A 14,401-nucleotide genomic window follows, 5' to 3' on the forward strand; every position below is an offset into this window, starting at 1 on the left:
TAAAATTCAGAACACCTTAATATCTCTGGAGATTACAGTACAGTGTTTAACTGTCTACCCTGTGTACAGTAGTAACCTTCACTCCATACCCCACGAAACACAAATGGAAGAAAAATCTTTTCTAAAATGTAAATCTGGTAAAGTCCAAGATCCCTAACATAACAAATCAAATCTTATATGCAAACCTCTACCTATCAGAACTCAAACTTTAGTCACTCCCCTTCTCATATTTCACATTTCAGCAAGATAAAACTAGGACTAGCTCATGGTTCCCAGAGGTATTCTACAGTTTCAAACGAATTTTGGACTTGTTTGAAAACTTTGTAAATCCATATAGAACATGTCCAACACCACAGAGAATTAATTCCCTTGTACTTCCTGTTCATCCGAACACCCACAGGCAACCCTTATTCTGGCTACTATACTAAAACTTGATTATCTGTTCTTTATAAAAATGGAATCACACAGTGAGTACTCTTGTGTCTAGCTTCTTTTGGTTCATAGAAGGTCTAATATTCACTCATGTTTTTGTGTTAATAATCATTCTTTTGTTATGAGTAAGTAGTAACCTACTGTTTGATTATACTACAATTCACTGATATTTTCCTATTTACAGACATTTGGGTAATTTCAAGTTTGGGACCATCATAAATCAAGTTTTTTATACACATTTGTACAAGTCTTACAGTGAACATGTTTACACTGCGTAAAAACCTAGACCAGAAAGTACGAGGTCATAAGCTGTCTTCATGTTTAACTTTATAAAATACTGCCAAAGTTGTTTTCCAAACTATTTTACACTTTCACCAGCAATGGCAAGTTGTTCCAACTGCTCCACATCCTTCCTCATCAACATTTACATTGCCAATCCATTTAATTTTAGCTTAAATTCCAGTGGGTGTGACATACCTCACAGCAGTTATAACTTGTGTTTTCCTGATGACAAATATTTTTGTGCATTTATCAGCCATTCATATACCTTCTTTGGTCTATTTCAAAAAAAATTAGGCCGTTTGTGCTTACAGATGTGAAAGAATTCTTAAGCTATTTTGGATACAAGTCCTTTGTCAGATATATGCACAAATATGTGAATATTAGGATCTTTACCCAACCCGTGCCTTGCCTGTTCATTGTCTTAACAGTGACTTTGGATGAGTTTTTCATTTAGATGAAATGTCTAGTTTATAAATTATTCTTTTATGGGTAGTGGTTTTTGTGTGTTCTCTAAAAAAAAAATCTTCATTTACCTGAAGATTAGATATATACTCTATATTTTTTCAAAATGCTTTATGTATTTAGTTTTTTAGGTTTAGATATACATCCATCTAACTTTTCTGTACAGTATCAGGTAGTTTGTTTCTTTTTTTCATATGTGTTTCTGTTTTCTGGCACCATTTCCCCAAATGAATGACCAAGGCACCTTTGTAAATAATCAGTTGATCATAAATATAGGAGCTTCTTTCTGCACACTATTCTATAAATACTAATCCTGCTAATATTAAACTGTTTGATTACCACAAATTTACAGTGAATCTTGAAATCAGATAGTGTCACTTTTTTTTTCTTTTGGAAAATGGTTTTCATCTAGGTCCTTTTTTATTTCCACATAAATTTTAGAATCAACTTGTCAATTTCAATTTAAAAGCCTGTTGAGCTTGACTGACTTATAGATTCAATTCCATCCAATATGGGGGAAAATGACATTTTAACATATTAAGCCTTCTAATTCATGAACATGGTTTCTTTCTCATTCAGGTCTTTAATATCTCTTTGTAGCATCTTATATAGTTACTGATATACTTGTCTCCCAAATTATTTTTTAAATGTATTCCTTGATATTTGTGTTTCTGGTATTTTTGTAAATGGATTTTTTTCATTTCATTTTCCAGGAATTTGCTAATAATATCAGGAAACAATTTTTGTATACTGAACTGGCATCATATAACCATTCTAAATTCACTGATCAGTTCTATGCAACATTTTTTAGATTCCTTTGGGTTTTTTATTTTAAAAATTATGTTTACTGAGAAGATAGTTTTACTTCTTCCTTTCTAATCTTTATGCTATTTTATTTGCCCTATGTAAAGAAAAAGCAGGAGAAAATGTGAAAACAGACATTACTTCATTCCTGCTTTTAAAGAGAAAACATTCAATATTTCACCATTAAAGAATGGAATTTGTTTTAGGCTCTTATTGGATGTCCCTCACTCAACCTGTGGAAGTTCCCTTACCAGTTTTCTGAGTTTTATCATGAATGAATGCTGTATCTGTCCTATTGTATCTGTCCTATTCTCCTATTGACATTTTTTCCCCTTCATTCTATTATTGTGATAAATTACACTGAGTTCACTTTGAAATGTTAAACCTTACAATCCTTGGGTCCGCCTCAATTAATAATCATGAATTATCATTTACAAATGATAATTCTAAAATCTAACATTTTGTTAAGAATATCTGCATTTATGTTAATGAAAAATATTGGTTTGAAATCTTGATTTCTTATATCCTCTGGTATCAGTTATAGCAGCATCACAAAGTGAATTTGGAGTATACTCTGCTTCTCTTTTTCTAAAAGCAGTATACTGAAGATGGCTATTATTTCCTACTTTGAAGTTTCATAAAATACAACAGTGAAACCACCCATATCTGAGTAAACTCACCTATGAGTGAAATCACCTACGCCTGGAGTAATCTTTGTGAGAAGATTACTAATCTAATTTTTATAATAGACATAGAGCTAATCTGTATATATTATGGAGTAACAGTTCATGTCAGTTTTAGTAAGTTAGGTTTGTGAAGGATCTTGTCTATATCACCTAGGTTGCTGAATTTATTGGTATTACTACTCTTTGCAGTACTGCCTTATTTTCCAGTTAGTTTCTGTAGGATCTGTAGTGGTACCTCTACTTTCATTCCTGATATTGGTAATATAGCTTTCTTTTCTTGACAGATTAAACTTTAAAAAAAAATGCTTATTTGAGAGAGACAAGGAGAGCATACATATGCACAAGCAGCGGAGGGGCAGACAGACAGGGAGAGAGAGAATCTCAAGCAGGCTCCATCCACACTGTCAACGTAGAACCTGACACAAGGCTTGAACTCCTGAACCATGAGATCCTGACCTGAGCCGAAATCAAGAGTTTGATGCTTAACTGACTGAGCCACTCAGGCACCTCTAAAGCTTTTTCTAAAGTAGGTATTTTCTAATATGGGTATATACATAGACGTATTTTCCCCATGTACTTTCTCAAATGAGCCAACAAATTTTAATATTTTCACTTTCATTCAGTCAGAAAGATGCCCTTAATATCTTCAATCCATGTATTATTCAGAATTGTGTAGTTCAATTTTCAAATATTTGGTGATTCAAATTCTACTATGATCAGATACTATATGAGCTTTCAGTCATTTGAAATCTATTATTTTATGTCCTAATATATAGTCGATCATGGTGCTATATACACTTGACAAGTTTTTCTGCAGTTAGGGTATAGTTTTGTGAATGTGAGTTAAGCCCAGCTGAATGTTCAGCACTGTTCAAATCCTCTATTTATTTTAAAGATCTGTCTTATCAATTACTATAAGAAATGTTAAAATATCCAACAATGATTATAGACTGGTTTCTCTCTTTAGTTTTACACATACGTGTATTTTTTCATAAACTTTGAAGGTCTGTTATTACTGGTATAAAGTGTTTTTCAATATATTAACCCTTTAAGCACTACAAAATATGATATTTTTATATCTGGTAATACTCCTGTCTTGAATTTTACTCTGAGGCTAATATAATCAGATGAACTTTCTTGTGCTTGTTGTTTGCACAGAATATTATTTTCAATCCTCTTTACTTTCAGCCTATCTGTGTACTTCAACCTGACTCTAGAAGATACTGCAGTCAGACCTTGCTTTTTAATCCAGTCTGACAATCTTTACCTTTTAATTGGACTTCTTAGACCACTAATGTCCAAAGGAAATATTCTGCAAGTCGTGTAATTTTAAATATTCTATTAACCACGTCAAAAAATGAGGAGTGAAATTAATTTTAAGAATAGATTTTAGATCAATATACCTGAAATATTACCATATCAACATATAGTCAATATTTTAAAAAATGAAATATTTTACATTATTACTTTTGATACTATGTTTTTGAAACACAAAGGCATACATCTCCATTAGGAACAGCACAGTTCATGGCCTCATATAGCTAGTGGTTACTACAGCAGATTAAAGGATTTTTCTGGTTTTTTTGGTTTTTTTTTTTTTTTTTTTTTGCTAATTTACATTTACACATTTATGTTTAACATCTATTTATTTTCTTATTGCCTGGTGTTTTCATGGTGTTCTTCTCTTGCACTGCACTAACAGAATATTTGATAATATTCCATTTTAATTCCTCCATGGGCTTTTTCCTTTTAAACAGCCCTTCTGAGGTATTATTCACATGCAATAAGCTGCATACATTTAAAGTATACAATTTGACAAGTTCTGACATATGCAAACATCCACGAAATCTTCACCCTAAGAAAGTATATATATCATTCACCCTTAAATTTCCTTGTACCCTTTGCAACCCATCCCCCTTGCTCCTCCCCACTCCCAAATCCAATCTGCTTCAGTTTGTATCTCCTTGGGTTTTATATAAATGAATTCATACAGAATGTATTTCCCCTCCCCTGTCCATTTCTTTTACAGAGTAGCATTATTTGGGTATTTATCCCTGCTATTACATGCATCAATATCTTATTCTAGGAGTGGCTGACTGGCTCAGTACAGCATAAGACTCTTGATGTTGGGGTCATGAATTCAAGCCCCACATTGGGCAGACAGCTTTCATAAAAGAAAAATAGCTTATTCTACATGTCTGAGTAGTATTTCATTGTATGCAAAGGAATACGAGGCCAAAATTGCAATCTATTTATCCATTCATCTGTTGATGGACATGTGGATTGTTTATGGCTTTGCTTATTACAAACAAGCTATTATGAACATTCAACTGATTTTTTTAGTTTTTTGGGTTTTTTTAAATGAACATATGCCTTCATTTTTCATGCATAAATGCCTAAGAGATAAACAGCTGACAAACGTCATTTGGTAGTTTAACTTTTTAAGAATCTGCAAGATTATTTTGCCCAAGTAGTTCTTCAAGTTTATGTTCTCACCAACATGAGAATTACAGTTCATCCACATCCTTTCCAACACTTAGTATGGTCAATCTCTTAAATATTAGCCATTATAATAGGTGCGTAATGTTATCTCACTTCAATTTGCATCTAATGATTAATGACATAGAGCATCGTTTTCATGTGCTTATTTGCCATATGTTTTTGCTGAACTATCAAGTATTTTTGCCAATTTATTACACTAGGTTGTTTGTTGCCTTATTAAGTTTTAGCATTTATACAGTCTGAATTTATATATATTCTGGATCAAAGTTCCATATGCTCTGTAAAGATATTCTGCTACTCTATGGTTTGTGTTTTCATTCTACTATCAGTATCTGCAAAAGAACTTAGAGTCTAAAAGCTGATGAAATCCCACTTGTTCTTTTATAGTACTTTTGGGGTCCTATCAAAGAAACGTCTGCCTAATCCAAGGTCACAAAATTTTTTTACTATGTTTCTTCTAGGTCCACTCAGAGTTAATTCTTCAATATGGTATGGGGTACACATCCAAGTGTGTTTTGGTGTTTTGTTTTTGGTTTTTGCATAGATACCTTAGTCAAAAACCAGTTGTCCATAATTATGTAGGTTTATTTCTGGATTCTATTCTGTTCTATTCATCTATTTATCTTTCTTTATGCCACTATGATACTGTTTTGATTACTCAGCTTTATTGTAACTTGAAAACAGGGAATCAGTCCTCCCAACCTTTTCTTTATTCACTTTTAACTGTACTTCCTTGTATGTTTTTTTAATTATTTCAGTATGCAACCTTAATAGAATCTACTTTAAGTTAGAGTTAATATTCTATCACTTCATGTAAATAATAAAAACCTTACAACTGTAAAATTCTATTTATCTTCACTTAGTGCTAACTGTTGTCATATAAACATCAACACACAGTCTCTGTGTGTTCACTCACTAGTATTTTCCTTTATAGCTTTAAAAATATCTATAATCCTTGTGTGTTAATTCCACTATCTAGGTCACTTTGGTGTCCGCTCCTGTTGAATGCTTCTCTATTAGATGGAATGTTTTCATGCTTCTTTCCATAATTTGTAATTTTTGATGGTATGGGGGATATTATGAATGATAGTTCACAAAAAAAGACTGAGTCATGTCTTCCTTAGGGGGTGTGGTTTTGTTTAGGCAAGCAATTAAATTACTGGTGATCCTTATTGTCTTGTCAGGCCAAACTATCTAGCTTCTTCACTCTTCCTTTTAAGGTTGGTGCTTAGTGTAATGGGTGATCCATTCTCTTAAGGACTGGGCTTTCAGTAGTCTAAATTGAATGCCTGAGGTTCTCTCCAAGATGTCTGCATTCTGACTTCCCAGAACTCCCAAGATCTCAGAGCACTACAGAACCTTGGGAATCACCACTTTAGCTCTCAACCCCAGAACAGGTCCGTTCTGACAGATCATGCAGAGTTCTCAACCTGTATACAGGCAGCCCAGCTATTATTCAAAATTCTGAATCAAGTGAATCACCATACTGAATTCTGACCCCTGCAAAATGCCCAAACCCCTGGAGAGCTTCCTTTTTCAGGACCCTTCGCAAATCCCAGATGTCTGAGCAGCTTTGAAATCCAGTCTATCTTTCCAGCTCAGTGAGACCTCCATGCTCTGCTTAGATTCTCCTTTCCTGTGCTACAACAATAGGGTAGCCCAAGGCAGAAAGCCAAAGCGATCATGGGACTCCCCTCATGGATTTCCCTTCTCTCAGGGATCTTTATCTGGTACTGTCTGATCATCAATTCAAGACAATATATTTTATACAGTTTTGTAGTTATTATTTTTTTTTGGAGGGCACATGGAAGGAGAAGGAAAAGGTGCTATCAGTTATTCTGTCATAGCCCTACATACTAATTTTTAAAACATTTCAACTATTCATCACTATATGTATTGTTTTAAAAAAATCAAAGTGGCAAAGCAGCGTTAGACATTTGAACCTATTTGTTCAATTATTTGTACACAGTATTTTGACTATCAAAATCATGGCCTAGTGATTTTGTTTTGTAATCACGGAAAAGTCAATAATAATGATGTGTGGGCAAATTCATTATCACATCATTATGACTACGTTAAGTACCTTCATTATAGTTTTTACTTAACTGAACTGCCAGGCATATGTATGTGTGTGCCAAGGCACACCTATACATAAGCAATAGCTACCTGAAATAAATCAAAATGCTTCTAGTTTTTTACAATCCTTTTACTACCCAAAACAATTAATTCCTCAAGCAAGTAATTCAGGAAAGGGTTCAGAAAAAAGGAACTTCGGTTTTAGGTAAACAGTGTAAAATGCAGGGGTATAGGCAGAATAATTAATTCATCGTCATTATCATCATCATTATCCCCATATCAAATTTTGATCCATAAAACAAGAGTCTAAAAATTAGTTTATATTTGTTTAGACAGACCTTACACACAACCAACTTTATTTCAGACATATATACAATTTAAGAAAAATACCCTATGAAGATAATATGGAGAAAACATTAAAAAACCCAATTCAAAGAATTAAAATATTGTTATAGCAAAGAAAAAAAGGTTGAAAGCACACAGAAATGAAAACTATCTAGCTCAATCTTTTGACTTTTATTTAGTTGGGCTTTAGAGCTTGTGGGATAGAGAATACTTCAAATATAGTAATTCCCTTTAGCTGCTGTTTCACTTTCCATGATTTGTTACCAGTAGTCAACCATGATCCAGAAGCAGATGATCCTCCTTCTAAAATACTGTCAAAAGGCCAACAGTACCCTAACACTGTATCACAATGCCTATACATCATTCACCTTGCTTCATCTCATCACACAGCCATTTTATAATCTCACACCATCACAGGAAAACAAAGGGTGAGTATAATACAATATTTTGAGAGACAGAGGGAGAGAGTATGCACATTCACATAGCTTTTATTACAGTTTATTGTTATCACTGTCCTATTTTTAGTTTTCATTAATCTCTTAATGTGCCTAATTTATAAATTAAGCTTTATAGATATGTATGTACAGGAAAAAACACATATACAGGGTTTTGTACCATCTACAGTTTCAGGCATCCACTGCAAAACTTGGAAAACAAGCCTGGGGAGGTGGGGGGGGAACTATTATAAAAAATTTTTCTGTAAGACACTCAAACACAAAAACTAAAAACAAAAGGATAAAAGGGGCAAGAATGAGGGGACTTTTAACATGAAAGGAAAAGTTTATATTTTTGTGATTAAAGAAAGGGCAAAAACACTACTTCTCCACAAAAGTGACCAATTTTAGGTATTTTACTTGACACATATATACTCTAATAAAACTTCCTCTGTAGTGTTTCAACAGAAACATTTCTTTTTTCCAACAGGAACATTTAAAACATTTACCATAAATTATAAAAGGCTATTCTGGTAAAGCAGACTAAATATTAGTTTTAATATTCTGACCCATAAAATGGCAAATAATTAAATTAAACACTGTTAAGAGAGTAACACTTACCTGTAACCACCATGCTGCTCATATTAGAGTTTGGACTACTGAGAACACTGCCTGAGAGTAGTTCGTCAGATCCTCTCTAGAAAAAACAGAAACACATTAACATAAGTTATCTTTAAACTTAAAAATATTAATCCATCACTTATCTGTATTTTCCAAGTATTCGCTGAAAAACAAATGTCAGGTGTTACATACACTATTGGCAGTATTTTAAAATATTTTAAAATTGTAACCACTAAAATAGAAAATTAACTTTCTTGTCAATCTCTCTCTTTTCCACAAAGCCAACAGGGCTTCCTTTCTTCCTTTCACCTAAGTATTGGCTCACTACCAATAATAAAAATGTTTCCAAGCTTTCTTTTTTTTCTTTTAATTTTTAAGAGCAGCTTTAGGTTTGCAAGAAAATTGAGAAGGCAGCCAACAGAGACTTCTATTTACTCCCTTCCCCCATACATACATAGCCTCCCTCATGATCAACAACTCCCACCACAGTGGTACAGTTTTTACCAAGGATCAACCTGCATGGACACATCATAATCACTGAAAGTCTGCAGTTTACCAGAGGGTATTGATGTTGTACATTCAGCAGGTTTGAACAAATGTGTTAGGATGTATTTCTGTCATTATAATATCATATAGAGGATTTTCACTGACCTAAGAAATTCTCTGTGCTCTGCTTTATTCATCCTTCCCCAACCCCATCCCTGGTGATTACTTAAGTTTTTACGGTCTCTAGAGTTCTGCCTTTTCCAGGACGTTGTATAGTTAGAATCATACAGTATGTAGACTTCTCAGAATGGCTTCTTTCATTTAGTAACATGGATTTAAGGTTCCCCCTTATCTTTTCTTGGCTTGATAGGTCATTTTCTTTTACTTCTGAAAATTATCCCAGTGTCTAGACATACCACAAAGACTTTTGGATGCTCCCAAGTTTTGACTATAAGGCTGCTATAAATATCTGTGTGCAGGGTTTTGTGTGTACATTAAGTTTTCAACTCCTCTGGGTAAATACCAAGATGCACAATTGCTGCATTGTGTGGTAAGAGTACATTTAGTTTTATAAAACTGCCAAACTGTTTTTCAAAGTGATTATACCATTTTGCATTCCCACCAACAACATACGAAAATTCCTGTTGCTTCACATCCTCGTCAGCATTAAAGACTGTCAGTGCTCCACATTTTGGCAATTCTGATAGGTGTGTATCTTGTTTCAGTTCACATTTCCTCAATGACATATTTTGTGGAATATCTTTTCATATGCTTCTTTGCCATCTGTACGTCGTCTTTGGTGAAGTGACTATTACGGTCTTCGGTCCATTTTCTAATTGTTTTCCCACTGTTAAGTTCTAAGAGTTCTTGATCTGTTTTGTCCTTTATCAGATGTATCTTTTGCAAATGCCTTCTCCAGTCTGGGGCTTAGCTTCTAATTCTCTTGATACTGTCTTTTAAAGAGAAGTTTTTAATTTTAATGTGGTCCAGCATATCAATTATATTTTCATGGACTGTGTCGTTGGTGTTATATCTAAAAAGGCATCATCATACCCAAGATCATATAGGTTTTCTCCTATATTATCTTCTAAGAATTTTACAGTTTTGCATTTTACATTTAGGTTTATGAGTTAATTTTTGAGTTAATTTTTCAGAAGAGTGTTAACTGCGTCTGGATTCATTCTTTTGCAAGTAGATGTCCAATTATTCCAGCAGCATTTGTTAAAAACGCCATATTTGCTCCACTGTCTTGCCTTTGCTCTGTCATCAAAGATAAGCTGACTATGTTTACAGGGGGCTCTATACTAGGATCTCTATTCTGCTCCACTGACCTATTTGTCTATTCTTTCACCAAAACCACACTGTCTCAATTACGGTAGCTTCACAGTAAGTGCTGAAATTGGGCAGGATCCCGATTCTGTTCTTCTTCAATATTGTGTTGACTATTCTGGGGTCTTCTGCCTCTCCACAGAAACTTTAGAATCCGTTTGTTGATATCCATAAAATAACTTGCTGTAATTGGGACTAGGATTGCACTAAATCTGTACGTCAAGCTGGAAAGAACCGGTATCGTGACAATACTGAGTCTTACTATCCACAAACATGGAATATCTCTCCATTTATTTTGGTTTTTGGTTCATTAATCAGAGTTCTGCAGTTTTCCTCACATAGATCTTCTATATATTTTGTCAGATTTATACCTAGGTATTTCACTTTCTGCGGTTCTGTCAGTGATACTGTGTTTTTAATCTCAAATTGCACTTGTTCACCACTGATATATAGGAAAGCAGCCGATGTTTGTATATGAACCTTGAATCCTGCAACAGTGCAATTATTGCTTCTTAGTTCTAGATTTTTTTCAGTTCTTTCAGATTTTCTACATATACCATGTCATCTGTGAACAACGATTTTATCTCTTCTTTCTTGATCTGTGTACCTTTTCTCTTTTCTTGCCCTACCACATTAGCAAAAGCTTCCAATAGGATGTTGAAAGGAAGTGATGAGATGGAATGTCCTTTCCTTGTACCTAATCTTAGAAAGTGTTGAGTTTCTCACCATTAAGTACGATGTTACCTGTAGGTTTTTTATTTTTTGTAGATATTTTTCATCAAGTTGAGGAAGTTCTCATCTATTTCTAGCCTTTGTCATAAGTGGATGTTAGATTTGTCAAATGTGATTTTTCTTTTTTCAGTCTACTGATGTAATAGATTAACCTAGTTTTCATTGTTTTTACAAGTATGCAATATTGCATTAAGAAAAGGGGCTCTGTAGTTTAGTTTCCACCTACCAGCTATGTAACTAGTAAATAACTATCTTAGGTTTTAACTTCCTCATTTGTAATATGGAGAAAGTATTTACATTAAAATCCTTGGGATTAAATGCTGTAACACACAAACAGTGGTTACCAGTGTGCCTAGCCCACCGCAGCAGTGTTCACTATAATATTCTGAAGTGTCAACCAAGCACAGGGTCCATATATAACTGTTGACTAATCAATGAATGCTGATTATTATTAACAGTTGCCCAAGTTCTCAGAAAACACAGACTCCCATACTTTTCAAAAGTATACTTGACCTGTTTTCATGTATATATATATTATTAGTTTACTTTTTAGATGTTTGCGGGAGTCATAATCCTTCCATACCAGTGGGGGTTCATAAGTAACTCTGGAGATAAGGGGTGAGGAATCTTAGGTCTTCTGAAGTATAAAAGCCTGTAATTCTGATGTGTGGTGTGCAGAACACTCTCCTTCCTACAACATATGTTCATTAATGAATTAATTTTTTTTTTAACATTCTATTTGTGGTCTTGTTTCTCCCTCAAATGATTTCACACATGCTGCTAAAATACAGTAGGTTTAACAGCCTTCATAACAGAGTCAGAATATAAAATTATTTGCAATTCTTGATATTTTTACCAAAATTACTGAAAATATGTTTATAAACATTATTTTTTAAAAAAGTTATGGGGTGCCTGGGTGGCTCAGTCGGTTGAGCGTCCGACTTGGGCCCAGGTCATGATCTCACGGGCTGTGAGTTCAGGCTCCGCGTTGGGCTCCATGCTGACAGCTCAGAGCCTGGAGCCTGCTTCAGATTCTGTGTCTCCCTCTCTCTCTGCCCCTCCCCCGCTCATGCTTGCTCACACTCTGTCAAAAATAAACATTAAAAAAAATTTTTTTTTAAAGTTATGTTGGCCTTTCCACTGAATATAAAGCTTACCACTACTATGCCCAAAATAAGTGATTCTATAGTACCAATAACATTAATGTTTCCACATTAACTTATAGGACAATTTTATTTGCTATATCTTGACACTGATGCTTAACTTGGAAAAGATATAAAATCAAATGACTCAACAGAATCGTGATTGATGGTTGTTCTACAATACTGGCTATGGAAACAAACTAAATTAGAACTTAAATTCGGAATAACAATCTCTACTAAAAATGCATATTTTTATAATTAATTCATCTAAGATGGATGTCAATTGATTTTAGATTCCATTAAAAAAAGAAATGAAGACGGGGCGCCTGGGTGGCTCAGTCGGTTGGGCGTCCGACTTCGGCTCAGGTCACGATCTCACAGTCCGTGAGTTCGAGCCCCACGTCGGGCTCTGTGCTGACAGCTCAGAGCCTGGAGCCTGTTTCAGATTCTATGTCTCCCTCTTCCTATGACCCTCCCCTGTTCATGCTCTCTCTCTCTGTCTGTCTCAAAGATAAATAAATGTTAAAAAAAAAAAAAATTTTTAAAAAAAAGAAATGAAGTGTTAAGATACGCATTGACGTGCTTTTTAAAATCTGACCACAGAAACTTTTTCCTGTATAATGACCATTTCATGAGAAATTAGTATCCCACAAAAACAATCAGAAAAATGCTAACATGGAAAGATACAACTTATACGTCAAAGAAAACATAAGTGTAAACACATAGGATAAGTATAAAAGCACATTTAAATGACATTTTACAATCATTCCAGTATTTGAAATTTTTTAAATTTTATTATTAGATATTATGTTCATCATAATAGTACAATCCAAGTACCATTCGTCACTCCCAGGTGGAAGAGCTGCTGAAACTACCAGGAAGGCAAGCAATAACTGGAGGCTGAGGCTGACAAGAGTCCTGGGCTCTGCCAGGTTTCAGGACTAAGAACTGCCCAAAGACTTTCTTTTCTGGAGAAGAAGGAACCACGACAGAAAGTCATGGGGCAAGGATGCCAACATCAAGTTCCTGAGAAAAACTAGATTTTCAGAAAGGAAGGAACTCACTCACATGACTATTCCTGGTGTCCTTGACAAACCTCAGGTTGAGAATGATCAAAGGAAAAAAATGAAACAAGACAGCACAATTATACATCACCAAACCATGCAGACAAGAACAAAAGCTTAGGAAATAAGGAAGCCACAAGATGAAGCTGGCCTAGTGAATAACCTTTATGGTACAAACTGATACCATTTTAAGCCAGCAGGACTTTGGCTTATGAGAAATAAACTTGCCTATTTCTGCCACTATGTTCTGCATTTTATTACAGTAACTTAGCCTTCACCCTAACACATATTTACCCGTAATGTGAAGAAATGGCACTGCCATTTTTATTTAACTGGTTATCTCTATAAGGTCACAAAAATTGAAATTGGATCCCTATCTAATACAATACACAAAAAATAGTAATTTTCTGATGGGTTAGACAAATGTCAGAGGCATTAATTTAAAAATTTTGTAACGTATGAAGATACCTTTATGACCCTCAGGTCATGTAAGGACTTTTTAAGTTATAACACAAGAAAATGAACCGTGTGAGAAAATACTCCTACAGAGTAGCCACAAAATTTCTCTAAAAGAAACTGTATCCCAACAACAGATGAAAACATAAAAACTATTACTAGAGATGGCTTTAAAGATTTCCAACAATCAACAGCAAAGATATCAATAAGAACAAGGCAAAGATTCAAATGGTGGAAAAAGAACACATAAATAATTTTAATTATGATGGCAATGGGAACTCATGGCCATATTAAAACTCTATACACTAAAATTAACAGTTTTTATTCATCAAAACACAGTATTAAGTGAAAAGGAAATCTACAAACTAGGAAATGATATGAGTAACATAAATAACAGGAATCAATAGCAATACATAAAAAACTATAAAGTTGGTTAAATTCAAATGTTTATTAGGCAAAGACATAAATAGATATTTCATAAAATTTCACAAAAGAAACACTAATGACCATAAATATGTCGGGGGAAAATAAAGATGTAACGCCTCATT

At 34.1% G+C, this 14,401-nt stretch overlaps 1 protein-coding gene across 5 annotated transcripts in view; it reads right to left on the bottom strand.

Annotated features, from left to right (window-relative positions):
* PTBP2 (polypyrimidine tract binding protein 2) overlaps positions 1–14,401 on the bottom strand; it is an 81,601-nt gene that overhangs the window by 44,974 nt on the left and 22,226 nt on the right. For all 5 annotated transcript variants that reach the window (XM_019457584.2, XM_019457583.2, XM_019457582.2 and 2 more), the window contains exon 3: positions 8,645–8,720. In XM_019457584.2, coding sequence (XP_019313129.1) covers positions 8,645–8,720 — 76 coding nt within the window. The remainder of the gene's footprint in view (positions 1–8,644; positions 8,721–14,401) is intronic.

Source organism: Panthera pardus, unplaced genomic scaffold (genome assembly GCF_024362965.1).
Source record: "Panthera pardus isolate Hobbes unplaced genomic scaffold, ASM2436296v1 HiC_scaffold_11, whole genome shotgun sequence".
Classification (NCBI taxonomy): Eukaryota; Metazoa; Chordata; class Mammalia; order Carnivora; family Felidae; genus Panthera; species Panthera pardus.